This window comes from Polistes fuscatus, unplaced genomic scaffold (assembly GCF_010416935.1).
Source record: "Polistes fuscatus isolate 324 unplaced genomic scaffold, CU_Pfus_HIC Scaffold4, whole genome shotgun sequence".
Lineage (NCBI taxonomy): Eukaryota > Metazoa > Arthropoda > Insecta > Hymenoptera > Vespidae > Polistes > Polistes fuscatus.
The window spans coordinates 1,116,935-1,140,682 of NW_025113118.1; the positions used below are offsets into that span (position 1 = coordinate 1,116,935).

At 34.4% G+C, this 23,748-nt stretch overlaps 1 protein-coding gene across 6 annotated transcripts in view; it reads right to left on the reverse strand.

Moving 5' to 3' along the window:
* The window catches only part of LOC122521288 (fat-like cadherin-related tumor suppressor homolog), a 311,248-nt gene that overhangs the window by 19,456 nt on the left and 268,044 nt on the right, over positions 1-23,748 (reverse strand). For all 6 annotated transcript variants that reach the window (XM_043641868.1, XM_043641870.1, XM_043641869.1 and 3 more), the window contains 3 exons: positions 16,936-17,042; positions 16,202-16,406; positions 11,156-11,217 (listed from right to left, as the gene is read on the reverse strand). In XM_043641868.1, the coding sequence (XP_043497803.1) occupies positions 11,156-11,217; positions 16,202-16,406; positions 16,936-17,042 (374 nt within the window). The remainder of the gene's footprint in view (positions 1-11,155; positions 11,218-16,201; positions 16,407-16,935; positions 17,043-23,748) is intronic.

Below are 23,748 nucleotides of genomic sequence, written 5' to 3' on the forward strand. Positions count from 1 at the left end.
AAGAGAATCTGTCGCGAATGAAAAGTAGGAGAGACTGAAGGTTGCTCTCCCTACCGCAACATAAATTTAACATCCCTTGGAATGTTTCGCGAGAGATCGTGTTCATATCCAGCATGTAACACCTGCACTAAATTAGGACTACGAAATTCCACTTTACATTCTAAAGATGGACACTGTTATGTTTCAGTTCTATCTGTTAGATTATTTGAAACGATCCTCAAAGTTTTATGTTTAGTCAAATTTAAGGCTTTTGTTCGTTCCTATAACGTATGGTATCCCTTTCATTATCTCTCTCTTTCTCTTTATTTCTCGTTACATTGACGATTTATATTAACGCTTTAACACGAGCAACGTCATTCCCGGAGAGGAAGATCTAGCTAGGTTTCTACTTCAGCGTTGAACCTTCTCGAGCATCGGTTCTCTACTTCCCAGGAACTATGTTTTCTTCGTGATTAGGGGTAATAGGCATGCTTTGCTCGAGCAGTTCTTCAGAACCATCCTCTTCTTCCTTCTCGTTTGCTTTCTCTCTCGGTTCTACTGTACCTTTCCATTCTCTCCCTTCATCTCCTCGTAATTACCTTGAAGGCCCCCGGCGATTTCTCCGAGGCTTAAAGCCCGCGTTTGTGGCTCTTGGATCCAGAGGGACTACTACTACTAGCCTCTGCATCACCACGAAATACCACTACTCGTACATGTCAAAGGCTCGGTATAATAAACTTTATGACGCGGAATGCCGCCATGTTTAGCTTGACCTACGGCGAAATCCTCCTTTTCGACCTTCCCCAGTGAAGCCCTACACGTCCCTATGTGATAACGAACATGAATCTTCCTTTCATCATCCGCTTCAATTCGAAATGGTGCTACGTATTTCGTATTATACAAGGAAAAGACATTATTCTACGTAAATTATTTACTTACCCATGAGATGAAAGATAAGAATGTTTCTCTTTTTATACGTAATACTGAAGAGAAGAAACTACGAAAGATTTCGAAGACACGATCCAACGAATGATGGTGTGAAACAAAGGAGAAACGATGGCTGTTCGACGAAACATCGCCGCGAGTTATTTCTCCCTTTATCATAGTCATCGGTATTCGCAACTAACGCAAGTAAAGAGGCAAAGGGAAGATAATAATAATAGGCGAGGGCATAGCGCCGATCCGACGCGGGACATTTCTCTGCCGGCTGTCCGAAGTGAAACCGACAGATCGTTAGGAACCCATCATCCGCACGCCAGAACAGAAAAGCGCGCGTAATTTGAAAGCTGTCTACGAGAAGAGTGAGAATGAGAGAGAAAGAGAAAGAACTAGTCTGTAAGCGCTGTCGTTTTGACTCGCCTCTCATCAGACAAAATCGCTTTTGCTGTTTGAATGAAGAACTGCACACTACGAGAGCTTCTCATATGACATCATGTTCGACTTTTTACTCTACATGCCTTCTCATACTATCATTCTTTATTACTACAACGTGTACAATATACTCTTGGTAATAAACAGATTTAACAGGTTCTCGTGATGCTTCTATTTCAACGGAATCAAAATCTTTCCTCGATCGATTTACATGAAATTTTTTATTTTTTCGAGTCGATTTATCATAAAAAGAAATACATTTTTCCTCCATAAAACATTTCCTAACGTGTTTCTAATGACATACAATGTTTTGAGGTAGATGCGATCGAAATGCAGGCGATCAGAGAATCCCAAGAAAGCTATGTCTTCGCTTAGCCTAGAGCTATGCATTGGAAAACGCTTATGATATCCCAGCGAGGTGGTTAAGTGGCTAGATAAACGTTATCCTTCGAAAGGAACGAGTCACTGTACCTAGGAATATGGGTGAATCTTATCCAGCCATATGTTTCCAAGTATCGATTTTGGCTTGAATAAGATTTCAACGCGATTACTTTTTGTAAAATCCCTTGTAAAAGCTTTGTGGCACAATACTTGGAACATGTCTGTCGTAAAAGAATCTTTAGAAATAATTTCGCATGGAGCTTACCGATCTATTGAATTATTCGCATATAAACTACACATTTCAGAGGATTGCTACATGATGAAAACTACGAAGATTTGTAAATATTGTGAGAAGAAGTATATTGTAATAGAATCCTTCTTTTTATCTTTTTCCATATGAATAATGTTCGGAATATTGTTCAATGAAATTGGATTGAATTTTTCTTCGATTACTTATTCACAATAGTTATTAAGTTTATATTTAACTAGTTCCTACATCAATGATTAATATTTAAGAAAAAACGTATTACAAATAATTCATGTTCTGTCGATCTTGATATAAAAGCTCAGGTAGATATAAGATAGTAATAACAGCTTGTTCGAAAACCAATAATTTTCAAATAATCCTATTCGTTAAAAAGAATTCTTACCATGGTATAAAGTTATGTCGGGAATATTTTCTTTGATATCATATCTTTGAAAAAATTTTTGAAGCACACGTAGAGTTTATTTTCTCTGAGGACGACGTTCAGCATGCAAAAATGTCGCTTTGGAGACTGGTAAGAATAATTCGAAACACCCAGTTCTATCCATGAAATTTGAAGTTCATAAACAAAAAATGAAAAAAAGAAGAAAAAACAGGAGAAAAAGTTTGTTACAAAGGCATCATGACGAATAGAAGTATGTACGTAAACACGTACCGCGTACATTTCCTTAAAGAGAATAATTCGAATTTCACATATGACAAGAAGTAAGCTCTGTTACTTTAGTCTTACTCTAAGGGAAGCGTAAAGGTTGATGTTGTCACTGATGACAAAAAAGTCATAGAATTCTTTCGTTTCTCGCGTTAAAGTCCTTTTCACGTTTCCCCAAGCGTTTACTCTCCATTCATCCCTTTCGTCCGTTGTACACAAAACGTTCTCGGAGGCTGTCCTTTCTGCAGCAAAGATTCTTGAATATTCATCGTGATTATTCCTTCCGTTTTTCCTACCCTCACCTGTGTAAAAGGCGAAACTTTATATTTCCCGTCCTCTTTTTCTCCCTTCCATCCTCCTTTTCTCTTTCCGCATTATGACACGAAAGAGAACAACGCAAGCGAATGAATGAACGAACGCAGAGCGTCAATTATACTATGTTAGCCCGAGCATGGTAACGCGAGACTTTCCGTGCATGTATGCACATATATAGAAAGAAAGCAAGAGGGAGAGAAAGATATATTCATGTATATACGTAGGTATATATGCCGAGAAAAAAGGAAGAGAACAACGAAAAAAATAAAAAAAGGAAGAGAAAGAGAGAGAAAATGCACCCTTTTCATCATGTTTTACTTCTATTATTCGTATAAAAGAGATTCATAACGAGACAAGAATCAACATACTCGGTATGTAGTAAGTTTGTTTGTCAAATGCAAACGAAAGGAAAATTCAAGCGAGGTGAATTATGAGAGATTATCGATGATAAAAATGTTAGAATGAGAACGTTATCTGTTTCAAGCTTAAAAAGTAAAAAATACAATTGAAAAATATACAAAAATTTTAAGCTGAAAAGAAAGGAAATGGCGATACAAATCTTCATCATTGCTATTACATATTTTAATATTAGTGTGATTGTTAACGAAGATATCGTCGCATGTAATTCTTCGTTGACGTCACAAACTCTTGTCGTAAGAACAATACAATATTAGAACGCTCCCGCTGGTCCTTTTGTCGCTTATATATGTTACTGATGAAGTGGGAAACCTGGCATTGTTAGCATTATTAGCATAATTAGCAATACCGGATTTTCTTCCTATTAACATATATAATTTTTTGTTTAAACAAAGATATGCATCGTTACATGATTCTTCGATGACTACGGTTCAACTGAATCATCTCGACTGAAACTCTTACGCTTTTATCACTATTCTTCCTTTATGTAGTTTTACATTTCAGCATTCTTTACAGTTTTATTGCATTGCTTAGCTGTGCTTTTGTTATCGACATACGCTTGACAAAATAAATTTAATATTTCAACAATAATAAAGGAACATTTTCGTAGATCGCAAAACGTGAAACTATTACTATCAACTCGTTGCTTTGTGCAGAACTTGTTGGCATCAGAAGCCGTTACCTGTTATCGCTAGAGAGAGCGTGCACGAAATTGGAATGCTTTACCAGTATGCATATGCAATTCTAGATCGTCCAGCGCATTTGAAAGTCAATCGTACAATTGCTATTTTGACCCGGGTCAAGAGTTAATTTAAGACTTTTATTCTATGCGAGAAATCGTATAACAAACATGTCGAAGTTTTAATTTATTAATAAAGACGTCTACTATTTCTCTTGATATTTTTTTTTCTGACAAAATCGAAAGATTCTTTACTATGAAAAACGACACGTCCGATGAGTACACACGGTTTGCATGCGATTGGAAAAAATTCTTAAGTTTGTTTATTTAATTTGTATCAATGAGTTACAGACGTACCGTCATTTCGATGGATCTCATGTCGTATATTTGATGTATTTATATAATACATCGGTAGGTACGTATGCGCATATGTATTTACTATCCACGTTTGAACATAACGAACATGGCATCTATCTTTCATTTTCTAAGGCTCTTGTGGTGCGAATCTCGCATAGTTTAACCGTTCTCGAAAGACGCTGAGCGAGCGCGATATTTTCCCTTTCTCCTCTCCGCGTTCCCTTTATTGTCTCCGCGCCGTTCCAGAATTTGGCGTGTATTACATGCAAGCGAAGCTACGTGCTTATATATATAATATAGATATATAGATTTAACATACATATGTACATGTATATGTACAGGTATGTACGTGTATGCTGGTAAAGAAATCCCAGTGAAGAATAGCGCAAAGGCTGGTTCAACTGTCCTTATTAATATACGCCGTGTCTGTTGGAAATGCTCGGTTATACCGCCCCTGAAATATGAAGGCGAGCACGAAAAAGAGAAAGAGAGAGAAAGGGTCCAAGGGGGTTAGTTTGAAAAAGAAAACGACGTAGTGAAAAATAGTAGCGATTAATATAACAACGGTAAAAAGCTTTCGCGGCGTAGGTACTTTTAAGCCCTCGATAAATACTCGCCGTGATTAAGCAGTTACATTTTTGCTCAAACGATATTTCTTACTTTCTTCTTCAGTCCTTTCATTATTATGTTTGATTGCAATAGAATTATGTCATAAACTTTGAAATAATATTTCCCTGATTTTCATTATGAGAATAATAAATGAAATGCTATTACATTTAATTGATGATATTTAAATATCAGTTAGATTATTCTTTGAATTTTAAATACGACTTATATAACGTTAAAGAATAATAAGAAATATGGGAATGAGATTTGCATTTAATTTGCAATACCGTTCAGATAACTTATCTCGATACTTCGTCCGATGGACACTCAACGATCTATTTCCGTGTTAGTAAGCGATTTTCCAAGCTACTTTGAATATTCTAAGTGGAAACTTAATGTACAGGCGAGAACATAAAAGGTTCATTATATTTAAAAAATCGAAGTAGAGTTTCGAAGAAAACAGAAAAATTTTGATTTATGGATATTAAGAATTTACTGATTCTTTTTTAAAAATATTTCGAAAAATAAATATATTTCAACATTGCACTGTATAAGTATGTATCTAATAAGTCTTTTATTTCTGTCCAATGTTTTTGGAAACAAACAACATTGTTACAACGTTATGTCCAAACGAAACGCCTACGATTTACGAGACATAAAAAGAAGCACCTGGAAGTTGGAGATACAGTACGGTATGTAGGAAAAGCGATTTCTGGCCGTCTACGTATATACCTACATATAGGAATCTGAGCGTAACCTCGTAAATCATGGCGGGAGTTATGAAAAAAGGCGAGCTATGGTTTGCACAGTAAATTCGATTCGGCGTGTCTATATACGAAAGGACGGAAGTTCTACTTGCATCCGTCCTCCTCTATCGCGATATATCCGGAGAATATTGGCATGGAGATAAACGAGTTATGATGATCGACGAATTTCTCTTAGGTATATATAAATATATATATATGTATAGGTTCAATACACGAACTATAGTTTCGACGGTAGGGTCTAAACTAGAACTGTTATTACATTGAAGTTACCCAGTAAGATATTCAAATAAATGAAAAATATTCGAGTGTGTTTCATTCGAGTATTTTACTTGTTATACTTGAATATTTATAATACTAGGTAGTTTATATTTTCAAAACAATGCACGTAGTAAGATGATATTAATATCTCAGTTATGAGGAGTATGCTTAATCCCCAAACAATAGCGAACTGTATAAGATAGTAAATAACAGAAACTGAAGCCATTGTGCAAAGTAGCAGAGAAATACGTTAAATACAGTGATCCACTATCTAAATATAATTCTCATTTCGTTTTGTAATAATGAATAACTTAAAATCTTTATGGCCTTGGGAATATTGTTATCTTTGTTCTAAAAGTATTCTTAAACGATTATAGTTTACATATAATGATTAATGTGAAACTCCATTTTTGAGAAAATTGTATTTAAAAATTCAAAATTTAAAAACTTTTGTTTAGCACTAGATTTATAAAAATTATGGGAGGAATTGCACTCAATTAATCTCTTCTTTGTCCTCTGTATTATCTTTCTTTCTGAATGTGATGATTTGGAATCTAGTTTATAATATTAAACTACTATTCACAGTTCAACTGTGAAGTTCAGTTCAACTGAAAAGGAAATATTTTTAGCTAATAAATAAGAAATAGTTTAGTGTACGGATACTCGAAAGAATTTTTATTCGCAATTTTAACAGACGACAAAATTTTACTTTCTATTTCAATTTACTTTTACACGTTAAATTATTTTTGTTTCGTTTGTACCATCTATCCGTATATACCCTGTATATATGTAGTGACAAATTTATAACAAAAAGTCATGAATTTGTTTTATGAAAGATCATCATTCAAGGGGAGAATTAAGTTATCATATTTAATGTGATTATGAAAATCAGGATATCAAAATAAGTATGGCTGTAAATCCATTAGATTTATATTTTTCATTTACTTGGGAATCTTACCTGGATACTCGGGTACTCAGCGGATCGAGTAGAATTCGGGTAATTTTCTATATTTCAAGATGTAGCAATAGTTGGCAATAGTTACCATAGTCTACATAGATAAAATTTTCCAAAAGTGAGTAATGTTATGAGAACATTCAAAAATAGTAGAATTTCAAGCAAAAGCAATCCGGTTCGTATTTAATACCCGTTAAACTCGGTTAAAAACATAAATAAGCTGTGTTAACGAGCTGTATCGAGCGATTCTGCAGAGGAGTCTTCTAAAGCGATTTCTTCCTTTCGAAGGTAAAACCGTTCCCGTTGGATGGTGGATAGAGGAATGGATCTATCTAATGACATCCAACGAAATTGAAGGAATACGAAGGAAACTAGATTAGTCGTCGAGAAACTTCTCGTCAAAGCTCAACGTGGTCCATTCTGGGACGGTCGGTGGAATTTGTGCAAACAAGAAATTTTCACGAACGGAATCATCCGTTCGTCTACCTTGAAATAAGCTTTTAAAATTACAAAATTCTAATTGTCCTTCGTGAAACGACATGTTTCGCTTTTCAAAATATGTTTGAAATTAGATCAGAAAAACTTTTTGATTATCTTGAAAAAAAAAGTGTCAATTCACCTGTGCGTTTATGTTCGAACCAAACGATTAGTTGAAAACAGATAAGAATTTTTTCTAAGGAATTCTTTTTAAGAAGATAATATTTATTATCTTATTCGCGATATGTCTGATTACAAAAAAGAAACACGTTATCGTTGTAAAAGCGATTACTTTTTGTGATTAAAGCTAAGGGATTACCTAAATTCTCGTAACATAATAGAACAACTTAAAGACTTTCTAAATACTTAGGAAGATTGTCAAGTTCGTTTACGATAATTAATGTTAACTTGCTATAGTTCAAATATTCGATAAGAATATTGATACAATAAAACGACAGAAGAAAGATTAGACAAGTTTTCTTCTTCCACTTGAATTTGAGTTTCCTCAAGCGAGAGGTGATGCATGTGATGATGTTGAAGTCGATCTCGAAAAAAGGCCTTCTCCACTGCCAAATCGTCGACAAGTTTCACCATCAAGATGAAATGTGAGAGAGTAAAACACGTGTTGTGTACTTGGTAACATTGAGAATTCTGAGAAGAGAGAGAGAGAGAAAAACAAGAGAAGAGGTAGAAAAGACCGCATCATGTGTACATTGCAAAAAGAAACTTATTTGCAGCTTACTCTACTAATTATCGAGTCTACAAACTACGTCAAATAAGCGAATTTGTTGACCGTCAGTGCCGATTTCTTACGTCAAAACGCTCAATTTATTACTACTCGTTTGTATAATGATTAATTAATTAATTAATCATGAATTTCTACAGGCTGTCATGAATTAAATTACGGTGAAAAAACTTTTTTCAGTCAACGGTAGATTAGACCACCGAGATGAATGGCTTTGACGAAGATGCGAAAAAATTCGACCGATCGATGTCTCAAAAAAATAATCCGTACCTTCATTCAACGTAAGTCTATTCTATTCGAGATTAAGCGAATCGATAAATCTTCGTTACATGGAAGAACAAACTACGATGTATTCCAAAGGCCATTGCTCGTTCTACACGATCGAATTCAATTACACTCGCCATCGATCGTAGGAAGTCTCGAGAAAGTAGCCTTCGTCTTACGGAAGTGAACAACTGTGCCACGGTTCTCTTGTTATTTACCAAGAGTAAACAAACGGTTGTTTAATAAATTCTTTCCACAATCGATGCTTTGCTACTGAATTCGAAACGGAAGTGAAAATACAAATGGAAAGCATTTCTATTGTTTACTTTACCTAAAATGTTTCCCTTTAAAGGAGATAGAGAAACGTTCTATCGGAGGAAAAAAATAACTATTTCAATTAAACTTTTTCCTAGGCTCTAATAAAAGTATACAAAGACTATTAACTTTATCCTATATATTTTAAAGATTTAAGTGTAATTGTAAGTGTAATTGTTAAGAAAATTACCCTACTATTGGCATTAAATTTTTACAAAATCACTTCGTTCTATTTTCTTAATCCATTTAAATGGAACATAGTAATGTATTCAGACAACGAAAATAGAAAGAAAGAGAGAGATAGAGAGAAAGAAGTCCTTAATCTCGATACAACAAGTAAAAGCAAGGTTCGTGTCTTGAATGGCAGTCCCCGGAGAGAAGAGGAGGAAATGAAGATAGAAAGAGTGGGCATGAGAAGCCTCTCTTTACTCGTTGCGTTTCTCAATTCTCTTTCTTCTTATCCTTCTCTTTTATTCTTAAGCTTTGCCGTCCAGTACTTGGGTTTCCTTCGCACTTACTTCTCTTTCCCTCTCTCTTGCTATTTCATCGTTTTCGTCCGATCTCAAAATGCTTCCTCAAAACTAGCTGTTCCTTTCACTTTCGAGTCAGGAGATTCACCTCATTTTACTTTTCAATCTCCAGAGGATACGATTTTCTTCCTCATTTCCAGTCTGACAATATCAAGGGGGTGTTGACGTAGATGGTGAGAAAATCTTCTTGAAAAAGTAAGAGACAGACAGAAAGGGAGTGTAAGAGTAAGAGTGAAAGTGAGAGTGAGAGTGTGCGAAAGAAAGAGAGAGAGGAGCAAGATAAGAAGGAGAGAAAAAATGCATTAGCGATCTACCTATCTACCTGTTAGCGTTAGCACACTGTTAGGAAATTCGATTTGTCCGAACGACTTCGACGATTTTAAGTGTTGGATTCTGTCGCGAAGAACATCCGCTTTTTTTCAGAGAAAACTTTTCCTCTTCGATCTTCTTTCTTTATCTTCTTTTTTGTTTCGATCGAAGTACTGATTTAAAGAAAGAAAGAAAGAAATACGAATTTTACGTTTTGTTTCACTTAGTGAAATAGAAAATTATCTTCCATATAATTTAATAATATTTTTTGGTCAACATTAATGCCGATATATGATTAGATTTATTCTTTACTTTCTTTTGTTCTTTACTTAAATTTTTGTTTATCTTCATAATTGGATCGTTCCAATTAATCGTGATGATTTTCATGTGCGAATATCGCACGCGCGCATTATTATTTAGTTTCATGGGCGAATTGTTCTTTACGAAAATTTATAATTATAAGTATTTCATATTCGAAACTCACTTTAACGATAATTGATATTGCGAATAAATACTTATCGATGCAAAATTTCGGAACTAAACTATAAATAAAGTGGAAATGAAAATTCGAAGTATATTTGCTACCAATGTGACATTTATGTCACATTTATATGTTAGTATATTATATATAATATTTAGCGAGGACCTTTAATAGATAATTTGAAACAATAAAAAATATCATTGATGTGTTAGCTTTTATAATGATGTAAGAGAAAGACAGGGAATAATATGTCGTTCTGTTAGTGCAACAAAAAGGGAACTTTGTTAATATAATTATCCGTTACTAAGCACTGCGTAATTTCGAATAGAAATTTTCTTTCTCTCTCTCTTTCTCTCTCTTTTTTTCTCCTTCTCTCTCATTCTGGGAAACTCAATATAGGTACAGTTTCCTATATCCTGTATTTTACTATACCGAACTATTGAACCAACTTACCTCTCTAAACTCCTTTCATTTCCCTCTCTCTCTTTCTTTCTTTCTTTCTTTTTCCTTCTGGTACACCATTCTTATACTCCTCTTCCTTCCTTAAGCATCAACTAGCAAAGTGCTAATTACGTCGGTGCGTGTACACCAACGTACATATGATTATACTTAACGTACAATTATTCCACCAAACCTATCTTACTAGAGTTAAAGACTTTTAATCCCTCTTTTTCGCGTCTTGTCTAGATCCTTCTAAGATTGTGCTAAGATGCTACGGGAAGGAATAGGGTATCAAATGAATTTGGATAAACTAAAACTTATGTTAGTTTTAATTAATTGAAGAAGGATACCTTAAAGAATGGTTACGTATTCGCGGCTTTGCGTGATCAAGCGATTGTTCAGATTGATCCTTCGACTTACTACTAAGACAATTCATATGTATTATGCATGGGTCACAAGTTTCTCTCTCTTAATAATTAATTGATTAAAATAATTATAAAAATTAGAATTTGTATTCCGTTTTTATGGAAAAAGTAATAAACTTATTTCTATAGTGAATATACACAGTAATGTTAAAGGATTGTTATTTCATACCTCCAGAACGTGCTCCGCTTGATTCTCTCGATCTAATTTTCTACCACTCGTTGTGATCAGACCTGAAAAAACAGCGATATGATTAGACAAACGTAAGATCTAATTTTCATCGATTCGACGAACTTTCCACGTAGGTAAATGTATAGGATTAATGATCCAATTAATATTCCAATGATATTGTTTCAATCATGGTACTTTAATCAAATTCGTGTTATTAATAATATATTTTGCATCGATCGTGAACATTATTATAATAGTTCACGATACTCTGCAGTGTTTAGTATAATTCAATCACGCAATGTTAATCGAGTTCAACGACCTACGAACGGTCAGATTCGTTTTCTTTATCTTTCTCGTCTATCATATGTTTCTCTTTTCTATTATAGATATTTTTCTATTTAATCTCTTATTCGTGCTAAATATTACTCGACATTTTAATCAAAATAAAAATGTTTATAAGCCGACGAGATTTTTAGCTCGTGAAATCGTATTACGAATTAATGGCAATGGAAAAAAGTTTCTAATTTGAGCGAGCGAGGCTAGCGATGTAAAAGGGATTAATAAAAAGTAGATGAGAATTACCATTCGATTCTAATTTGCGGTTAAATGGAAGGACCTATATTAAACGAGACAAAGATCGATTCATTGGTACGTCCTGATATAAAATTATAGCCTCGAGATTTTGCAAAAACGTCAATTGGGACCAAGCGTCAATTCTTTATCTTCTCTTTTACTCGATCCTTCTCTTGCTCGTCCTTCCTTTCTATTGCTACCAGTAGTACCACTACCACCTATAGCCGTATTTTATTTTACGCGTCACAAATCTCTTTCATCCTCGCCAAGCGTTTCGTTGGGAAACTCGTTCAACGAAAATTCGAAAATCGATAGAATCTCACCTCCCCGTTTCCCTCGTTCTCCTTCTCTTTCTTCTCTACCGCTTTCTCTTTTTGTCGCTTGTTTTAATTTTTTCGTCTAAACGATTTTCATTTTGCTTTTACCGTATGAATTTTCTATCAAAAAAATTCAATGAAAACTTGCCAATAAAAATACCCCAGTAGACAAATATTTTTACGTATAAAGTAAGGAAATAAATCTATATGGTTTAGAGATATATTTATATATGTAGGTATTTATATATTTATTAAAGAATTTACGAATATATTATACACAAGAGTTTTAATCAGCTTACTAACATCCGATATAGAGATTTACAGTATACAGTAAAAATTTACAGTATACAGTGTACAGTATAAAGTATACAGTATATTATTTTCCGAAAATAATTGTAAAATGAAAAGCACGTATAGCTTTTTAGAAAATTTTAATCATTAAAGAAATTTTTCATTATTCTTTACTGTGATGAAACTAACGATGAAACCAATAATGGTTATAAACAAATTCATTTTTAAAATGACAATTGCAGAAATCATGTAAAAGAAGCTCGGCAAATTAAATATAATATTTTTCAAAGCTACCGAAGTAATCAACTCCAGAGAAGCCCTTTTAAAACAGTACCTTCTACTAAGTAAGAGTAGTTTTTTCTTTTCCTCATTCTATTTCTCTCTTTTCTCTCTTATCTTTTATTTTTTTCTATTTATCTTTCTCTTTAACAATGTTTTATGGCTTCCGCTTAGAGTTTATAAGGAAAATAGATTTGATATTTAACACTAATCAAATTAGAAGGAAGCCTGTTCTCTGTCGTTCGCGAAGCGACCCCATAACTACAAAAGCACGGTTACCCATTACATTTGTGAATAGTTTCGCGGTATGGAGAATTTTGGAGCGAAACTGCTACGAGCCAACTTTGAAACGACGATATCAACGTCGACTGCTGCCCAATAGTATGGTACATTCTATTTGGGTTAACGACTTCGTATTTTCCCTTACAGATAACGTTATACTATAACTGATTATGATTTCGAAGGTACGTGAACGTTTCCTAATGTCGTCCCAACATTTACATTGGATCGTTCCTAACGGCGAGGAAATTTTAATTTTACTTGAAATTTCTAATCTGAATTGCTACCGATAATATCTTGGATATCAAATGAATGAAATGTTAGAATAATATTGAGTTTAAGATTAATGATACTTTTAACCAGAACTCTTGAGTTGTTATTAATTACGATCACAGAGATCGAATGACGCTTTTCGTAAGTTGTTCGTACTTATCTTTGATAATATATGTACAAGTATAAGGGTCTTTAATTTAGGTTAATAGTTTCATATTGTCGAGCGATAGCATTATATTGTCGATAATCGTAGTCTTTGTGAGATTAGACGATAGTTTCTTCAGCTATCATAGTTACTAACGCAATATATGATAAGGAAAGAAAAAAGAAGAACACTTTGATTTAGGTTAATAGTCGATTTTTATAACAGACAAGGCTAATATTAATTCTATTTCCAAGGAGCGAATTACAATGATGACTCTTACGATTTCCACTCGAAGCATTTCAACGATCTTAAACGAGTTCTCAAGTAACATATCGTTGCTTCTAAGGTTCGAAAGAAAGTCAAGCATCATACCGATCTATTGACAAAAATTTTTCACACGGTTCAACGAGTGTGCGGTCAACGCTATTTCTTTCCTTCCTTCCTTCCTTCCTTCCGCTTGTCGGAATCGCGCTGACTTGGAAATTTCTCATAGCTATTTTCAGTAAGTATGGAAGAATGGAACGGGAAATGAAAGAAAGAACAGCGTGAAAGTTTCTGATAACCGTAATAACTCGATTTTTCGTTGTGAGCAAACGAGCGAGCGGAAAAGTAAGAGAACAAGACAGAGAGAGAAAGAGAGAAACAAAAAGAAGAAAAAGACACAAAGAGTGAAACAGAGAGAGAGAGAGAAAGAGAGAGAGAGGGGGAGAGAGAAAGAGAGAAAGTCCGTTTAAATCCATCGACGAGAGTCGACGATATCGACAAGCTCGTGAGATTTTCTCGCTGACAGTGTAAAAAAAGAAGAAATCTACGGTAGCGCGTCGTCGACAATTCTTCCGTTTCCGTCTATAGTATCGTTCGAGATGGACTCATCGTTTGTTTCGTATCGATAATGCCCTCCGGCATTTCACGGAACGAATCGAAAGTAAAAAGCAGGGTGGCATCGCTGATGACGGTCGTAGTTGCTAACGTGAGGAGAAAAAAAAAAGAAAGAGAAAGAAAGAAGAAAATAAAAAAAAAAAAGAAAAGGAGGGCTGGGCTGTTCCGCAGAGCACATTTAAATAATTGCTTTTCGTTTTTATCCCTGAATCTTTCCTACCCTCTTTCTATATCTTTCTCGTTTTTCCAATCCTTGCTTGCTCAGAAATATCTATATATTTATAAATGTACCGGGATTTAAGAAAGGGTCCAGAGATATGGTCCAAGAATATGTCTGCGTCTGAATTTAGATTCATTTTAATGAATATAATCAGTAATAAAGTAAATGTCAATATTTATCTATAAAATATTTATATTTTTAATACGAATTTTCGATTAATTTAATTAATGTATGTAAAACTTGAGCTTCAAAACCGATCAAGTAAGACAAAGTAACGATTCCGGATAGTTTTTCTTTGTCGAGCGATTTTAAGTCGGAAATGGAGAGAAATCGGATGTTCTCGAAATATACGTAAAAGTTGGGAGAATGATAGTGTGAAGAAAAGAAGAACAAATAAGAAAAAGACGGAAAAGTCCTGTACGCATTATTATGAAATAAATTGGAGATCATAGTTTAGAACATTTGTTAGTTAGTTTAGTTATATTATTATGTTCTTTTAGAAATCATATATTTACAAATTACTAATTGTGGAATTATGAATTGATGCCATTCTTACAAATTATTAACAATAGGATATTTATTATTTTGATTAATTCTTACATGCATGATCGAAAAGCAACGCAAAACGCGTGTAGAAATATATAAAGTATATCATATATGTATTTTCTATTTAAATAAATTATTTAAAAAATTGCTATAATTCGTCTGCAATCAATACCGTTCTAAAGCATTTTACGTTAGAATAATATTTATACTCTCCCACAAATCGGAATAGTATAAGTAAATCACATTAATCCATTTGAAACATTTCATATGGGATTTGTATTTTTCAAAAAGATGATAGATAATAAATAATGAATTGTTTTCACTGTTAATGATTATTACATTGCGTCAAGTTTCATAATATAATATTTGTTTCGCGGAAAATTAATTATCAAAATTATTTTTTATTTATTACGAAACTACTAGCGTAATTATTACAACAAATTCCATTCCTTTGCTTTTTTCTTTATTCGATTGTAATTTCTTACACGTTATATTTGATATAATACCGTCATTAAGAGAAAAAAATGCATGCCTTCTGCTTTTCCCTCCCGTGGCAATTATCTCACGAATTACGAACACCTTAAGATGAAGCGTAATAAACTTTTGTAAATACGATCGAAGTAAAGGTTTCGTTCTAACCTCGGCTATTCATTGGTGCAAAATGTTACAACCGCTTCGCTTCGAATAGAAAAGAAAAAGGACGAACGAAGGGAACATTCTCTTCTGTCCGTTCGTTCACCGGGCTTAGCTAACAACAAGCCGATCATATTCCAACGCGCAATTCAATATTTTCGAGGCGAGTAAATTCGATAACGAGGACGATGTTACACGTGGAAGTACATATTTTCTCGCTATACAAGCACGAGCTATGATAGATAACTTACATCGCGATATAGAAAACCATATTGACTTTTACCAACAAATTTTACGTATGAGTCGATACATACAATTTTGTTTTTATTATTTTATTCCAAATAATAAAACAATACAAAATATATATCTTATAAAATGATAAAATAATTATGTCGTTCTCGATCTAAAATTAACAAAGATAGAAAAAGATAAAAACGGATTAGCGATCGACTACGTTGCGTTACAGTGGAAAGTTCGTCGTTAATATTTTCGTTTAGTAAGTCAAGATAATAGAGTTAGTATAGTATAGCAAAGGAAACTATTTTGGTAGTCGTTAATAGTATTACCTAGACAATTGCTTGGCTACGTGAACGAACACTCGCAAAACTTACCAGTGCTGGAGTTGATGAGAAAATAACCCTCTGGATTGCCGCTGCTGATGGAAAAAGTGAATTGTTGGGGCGAGGCGTCACGATCGAAAGCTCGAATCTGCAGTACGCTAACACCAGCTGGAGAATTTTCTGGCACGGAAGGATAGTAAACGGGGAGCTCGGTTAGCGGTGTATTGTCGTTTTCGTCCAGTACTTCGACGTAAACCTGAACGTGAAAAAAGAAAGAAAATAAGCGCCAGAAACAACTGTTGAACAACGAACACGCGACGTTTCAAATCTTTTGTTGAAAAAAGAAAAAAAAAAATAGAAAAGAATAGGAAAAAGAAATAAATAGAAAAAAGTTCTTTATGCGGCCTCTTTCCTATTTTTGTGCTTTTACAAGCATGAATCGAAACTTTCCTTTTACATTCGAATAGCGAATGTTCAATCCTTTGATCGTTTCGTAGCTTACTGTGTCACTGCTGACATTTTTTTTTCACGCGTGGCAGATACAAATATCCATGTTGTTTGAATAAAATGCTACGTCGGATTTTATTCTATACTTGTATTTCAAATTCTGACGCAAACAAGTCAGTTGTCACAATGTTTAGCAAATATTACGGAATATTTGAATTACTTACGATTAATAATATCATGTGAAATAGTAAAAATATATTTTCCGGAAAAGATATATCCGATTATTGAGCGAATTTCAATAGTTATTATCTCTGAAAATAATCAAATACCGGAATTACCTCTAAACTTGAACTCAAAGGTACGACTCCATGATCCTGTGCATAAATCGTCAACCAATATCCGCTTTTCGTCTCGATATCAAGTACCGCTTTTGTCCTTATATTTCCTGAAACAGAAAGAAAGTAATATCAGTGAAAATAATTTATTAAAACGTAAAAATATGAACAGTAAAAATATCAGAAATTTATTATGAACAATTCCTATACGGAAACGAAGGCTTCACAATTTTTTGTAGAAAAATTATACAAAGCTTCTACATTTTACTTATACGATTTATAAAATATATCATTCAAAAGAGGTAAAGAGTTACTCTCCCTCACATAAGGGTACGTCGTAATGTACAAAACAAATAAAAAAAAAGTCTCATAGAAAGTTCGATAACATGAGAGCTTTTCCCTTTCCCTTCCTTTTCTTTTCTTTTATGCTCCCTAACAGTGTAACTGGCAGACCGAAGGTTGTTGCCGGTAGCATTCAGAAGAGAAAGAGAGAGAGAGAGAAAGAGAGAGAGAGATTTTCACTTTGCGAGGAAGATGGCCGATGAGCAAACTAAGAAGAGGAGAAAGAGGCCCGGATATGAAATGACGTGCACGTATGGCGAGTTGCCAAGCAAGCGTGATAGCGTAAAAATTGGACCACATTCCCGGTGTTAACACATCGTGCACGCTGTTCCGCGCGTCTTCCAATCCGTTTTTGCCTTTTCAAGATAGTCTTCCCTGACTTTACCCTCTCGTTCTCTTCGTAGTCTCTTCGATATCGCTTTTTGCGTTTGCCTTGCGACTACCGGCATAGCACTTGGTCGAGTTTATTACTCGGTATGAATTTGAAACGTACCGCCAACCTGTCCCTAAGAAAAGAACTAAATGGTCGATACCTTAATGTAAATAGAGAAAGAGAAAGAAAAAGATAAATAGAGAAGAGAGCTAAGCGTTTCGATTAATTAACGCCTCGCAGGAAAACGAATGAAGATCGTAAGGTAGGATCGAGCGCATTTTCGATGTCGACTATCCGAGTAGTCGTTTCCTGTTCCTCGGGAATTATAATAAGCATGATAATCCTTGGAACGAGGCTCGCTTATAAAACTTCTAGCGCTAGACCGTACTGCCCTTAAATGGCTTGCGTATGAATCGTGCGGAAGCTGAAGATAGAATTTTTCATGCGGATATATGAAGAAAGTTCGTCGACTTTAACGAAGAATAATTATGATTATACATAAATTCCTGCTATATTATTCGGAATATTATCAAAGAAAGATAATAGAAATATTCTTGTTAATTACTTATTTTTAAGCGAGACTAGTTCGTAAGTAAGAATAACTAATTTCACTATTCCATTCTGCATTAATCATAGATAACTATAGAGATCTGTTCTATCACGATTAAATGCACCATCCGTTTCGCCTAATTTCATCGTGGAAGTGTCGTAAGTATAAGATAGGCGGTTTCTAACCAGGTCAAAACCGGATATGGTTGTTTGATGGTCGTATCGTAAAGTATCCATAAATGTCTTAGTATATGACTACCAATTTTGGTTGATTGTCTTATGAAAGGTAAGCTCTCTAAAGGTCCTTTGTTCGAGCTTTCCACTAACAGCTGCTGCTTTCTCAAAGTCAATTTTGATCCACAAATTTCTAAATAACTAAATTGTACCAAAAAATAAAAATTAAAAAGAGTATAAAAATAAATAAAATATATTCGTATATATAAAATGTTAACATTTATTTCGCGCGTTTAAAAGTACATTTCGTTTTTAGCGTCGTCGAAACGATCTCGAAATTGTTGCCAAAGTAACAATCGACCTTACACGATCCTTATTCAAGTAGTTTTTAGACTCGTAATCAAACTTGAAAAGAGGGTAGACTAACTATCATTTTGCAAGCTCGAACGATACCGAGAACGTGAGAAGGTGTAGCACGGACTCACGAAATACATTCGTTAACAATTTTTTCTTGGCGTGACTCGATATCACCTCATAAAAGCTTCGTACCATTCGGTAGCACGTTTGTTGAAGGTAAATGAAAGAGTCGTAGAATTCGTTTTTTCAGGGCTTTTATCCTTTGTCCGAATAACGACTGGTCTGCGAGGCCGGAAACGAAGAGTAGAAAACGATCGATGTTTCCTCTCGAGTGCAAAAGCGCAATTGCTTACCTTTCGTAATTTTCAAAGTTACGACTTTCATTTTCGTGTTTTTTTCTTTTTTGGGTGGAGCCGAGGATTCTTTTTTTGCTCATGGCTTTTCATTCTTTTTCATCGGAATTAATTCCTGGGCTGTTTTTTTTTTCATTTCTTTCAAGAAATTAAAAAGTCTATATCGTTTTATGATTTCAAATTTATGCATTAACCCTTTCGTTACGGCAGTCTGTTCCGCGGGAGTAGCGCCACTGAACGGGATACCGCGCCATGTAGTGGCTTACGTCTTTCAATGGCATTTTGGAATTCTCTTGTGTGGATACTTTTTTAAGAGTTATGTAACGACTGTTTCGTCATTTTATACGAAAAACATAAAAATTAGTATATTTTGAGTATTCAGAAATTAACATATTAACAAATTTAAGCGTAAGCGTAGGTGTTCACGCGGCACCGACTATAATTGGTACCCGTACACACAGCACGTCTCGCGGACACCGATTAAAGTCGGCATCCGTACACACAGCACTTTACACGGCCGCCGACTATAGTAGCGAAAGGGTTAAGATGAAAATGGTAAAGAAAGAATAGAAAAAGTTTCCCCACATTGCGTTTTTTCCTTTGTTTTTTTTTTTATTATTATTATTAGCTATCTACGTTTTCACATAATCGTACAAGATTCGAGAAAAACGATATTGATGGATGGTATATCTGGTGCCTCATTTGAAACGATATGGTCGGATATTTCCGATCCTTCTATCAGTAAGAGGTATATTATAGATGTCCGTTTAATTTTGCATTGATATTCTTTACAACTGTTACTAAATTGAAAATATCGATTAGAATTTTGTAAAGATTGTTTAGATTTTTGTATCTTAACAAATGCGTATTCTATGAAATAGGTGCAGTACACAGGACGGTTCGATAACTATGACCAGATAAAAAAATCTCCATTATTATTGATATTGCGAAAACGATGTTCAGGACAAAGTTATTCTGATATTTTTTATACGAAAACATATATTACATTGATAATAATAAAATATTTATAAAACTGACAGGATCGCAGATATTTGATTATAGCATTTAAAATGAGACACCCGTTAAAAGAGTTTAAAGCACAAATTTCCTGTGTCAAGGAAATATCTGTGAATCCTTTGAAAAATTTGATGAAGCGCAGGGAACGCAGAGGAAACGGTTAAGACAACCACGAAAAGGAAAAGAACTTAAGAAGATATGGAAGGGATAAGGACTCTGAGGGCCCTGTTCGCGAAGGAAGAAGCAGCTCGAATTCCCCGGATGGATCGTCACAATGTTACTTAATAGCTCGAAAATTCTTCTATCTTTGTCTTTCTCTCTCTTGTATTATCTTGAAGTGACGGTTTTCTTTCTCAACTATGGTTAATTTGCAGCGAACAGATACTTTCAACTACGCAAAGCTTCTTACGAGCGATAAAGCGATTGATCTTTTCTCTTGTAGCCACTTACACAACCTCCGTTGCAGTCTTTGTCGCGTCATTTAAGTTACAAAGAGGACAATTAAATGCAAGAGAAGAGTTTCTTCCCTTCTTGAACGTGAGCACGATGTTGACGATGTATCTTTGACGTAGCCTGTCTTCGAAAGCTAAGGAACCGTATCTAAGAATTTTCTCTCGCTTGTGCTTCTCAAATTACGGAAGAATTGCCTTCTACCTTATCAAGTTTCCACTAATAACAATTTTAATATAAAAAATAATGCAATTAACTGGCGTGCGGTTTAAAAGCATCTGCTAATAAATGATCAAGTTCATGAAAAAGTTAATGTCATTTGATATATTTACAACTAGGTCATATAAGAAAAATTTTAACTTTTATCTCGTTTCGAGGGATCAATGTCTATTGATAGAAAAAAAGTCATCATCAATTTTTTTCAATCTTTTCAATCTCGGAATAAAGTAACACGGGCATGCTGGTAAACGTGACGTCGTACTCTCTAAACACTTGGCGTAGTCACGAAACTCAATCATATTCAATCTTTATCGAGACGAGGAAGCATAAGTCCCACTCAAAGCTTCGAAATCACCGACGACATTTAAATCGCTGGATTTTATTCGTTCTCCGCTTCCCTCTCGACTTGACAAGACTCAATCGATGTTATTTGCGAAAAGGAAGGAACATTGAGGATTCGACGAATCAATAAGCACGAGGAGAAGGATAGAGAAATTTCAAGAACGAAGGATAGAAAGCTAAGCATTTATGATGATTTGAAATTTCATATTAGTGATCGATATGAAAAACATCAAGCTGCGATATTTCGTGAAACGCGAGTAGCGTAAATCGATTTTATCAATATTCACAATGTTCTGTTTGTTATAGATATATGTTTCATTCATTTTATTTCATTTTCTCCTACTTTCAAAATTATTTATTATTTTCTATGAGAAAAGATTTTACTGCCATTTCATGAATCTTACTATTCCATAGCTAGTATCAATTTCCTTTCACATTTCACTCTTCGCAATGTAGTAAAGGTAGCGCGAATTTGTTTCGAAGAGAAGTTCAAGTTGAATCGAAACGTTACTAATATACTTTTACTTCGCCGTTATAACGCTTCTTTGCAAAACAAAGTTTCAAAGCTTTTGTTCTTTCATCGAAAACATATCGATTCTCGGCCAAGAAAGTCGTCGAGCCTCCTTCGTTTTTTCTATCGTTGACTGGAAGAAAATTTGAAATCACGTAAAGCCAATACAAGCCCAAAGCTCTGGGCTGTTCAAAAGTTGCTTCCGAATCTAGCGCTGATACGAAAGTTAGTTTCAACGATGTTTCTTCCTTTCATCGATATCCGTGCCAGGAAGAGTAAGAGAGAAAAAGAAAGTGAGAGGGAGAGAGAAAGTAAGGTAAGAAGGGAGAAAAAGGAGAACGAAGAAGGGTTAAAAGAGGAGTTTCAAGTTTCCCACTGGACTGAAACCGATAGAACCTTGGAGCGTTTCGAGGAGCTGCGAAAATAGCTACGCCCCAAAAGTCTTTGGCAAGCTCCCGCGAGTGCAATATAATCGTCCCTTCCTCGAACTATGTATTTTTCATTTTGGTAAAAAATATATAGGAATTGAAGAAAAGAAAAAACAAAGAACAGATAAGAAAAAAGCAAAATATATGCAACGTTATTTGTCGAAAGTTAATCCTCTATCCTAATTAAGATATTTTCTTCGAAAAGAACGAAAACTACATCCTCTTCTTTTCTACTTTACCATACACCACTCTACACTCATTCAACGTTAATTAAGAATTCACATGGGACGACTCTTCGTTAGAGCTCTTATTTCTTCGTATTTTCGTCTTTCAATGAAACGAATATACAGCGAGTTTATTAATTCTTTCTACACTTATGTATGGATGTACGTATGTATGTATATATGTATTTACATGGCCGATGTTTCTTCAGAAAAGATTTTTTATATTTCATTTAAACTTTAACGAAGTTTTGCTGCACGATGATATTAGAAATTTATATCGCACTATGTACGATACATATAATATTATGTGTAGGTAGAAGGTATTCATTTAAGAACTTTGTCGCGTCAGTAATCATATTATGAACTTTCTCTTTGGCACGATCAAATGTGGTTGTTACGTGACATGTAATTCTTTTTGTTCAATATATTTACCAGGCCACTTTGATAGGAAGTTTTGTATTTTACGATAGCTACAGTCAGAACATATAATACTATCATGTATTTATCCAACCAAAAACTCTTCTGTATCGCTGTTAAAACGTGTGAGTTAAAATACATTGTTGGTGAACGTATTGCGAAAATGAAAAGTCAATGTTGGCCATTGGCTCTACAGCTCGCTATCCTGTGGGAAAAAGCACAGTTCTTTCGAGGGAATCGGAAATGGCGTATCGTTTAAAATGATGTGAACGACACACCTAAGGTTTCCTTGCGAACTAAAAATGTTTCAATATCGTAGAGAAGAAAGTTCATTTAGCGAGTTAAATAGATAAATTTGTTTCCCAACTCGTGTCATGGATCTAAACAAAAATATTCATGTTTTCCGATAAACTTGTAACTTATTTTATTTTTCTTAAAGTAACTAACGAAACGAGTCAAAAAAGCAATGGAAAAAATAAATACGGATTACTTTCTTTTGAATTAGTTCATTCTACTCTATTTCTTATGAGATTTTCAATTGGCCATTTACACCGTCTTGTTATCCTTAGGGTTATATACATATGTAAATTTTATCCAAAGATTTTGTTTCTTATACCATGGGGATCCTCTGAATTTTACACTAGAGCGGAATGTTCTGAAGTAAAGGACTAAGCACGTTGCTCACACAGAGCCGCAGTAATAAAGTATCATTATGTGTCCTAGAGTGGTACTACTGTACGTAAGTGGAATGTAATACCTAGGTAAGAAGAAACATGGTAGAATATCGAAGATATTATTATCGCAATAGGATTGCTAGCATCCGCCGCTTGTGAATTCCATAATATTATCTGAAGCTATATATATATATATATATAGATATTAAAACGGAACTTAATATCGTATCGAGATTCTTGATTATTGCTTTTCTAAATGTATCTGCATGTTTTCGACATTTCGAAACGAACGAATTCAGGATTAAGTCTTTCGATTATTTGGTATACTATAGACTTTTGAAGATATTTATTAGTTTGTTGTTACTAATTTACTGCAAATTTTGACG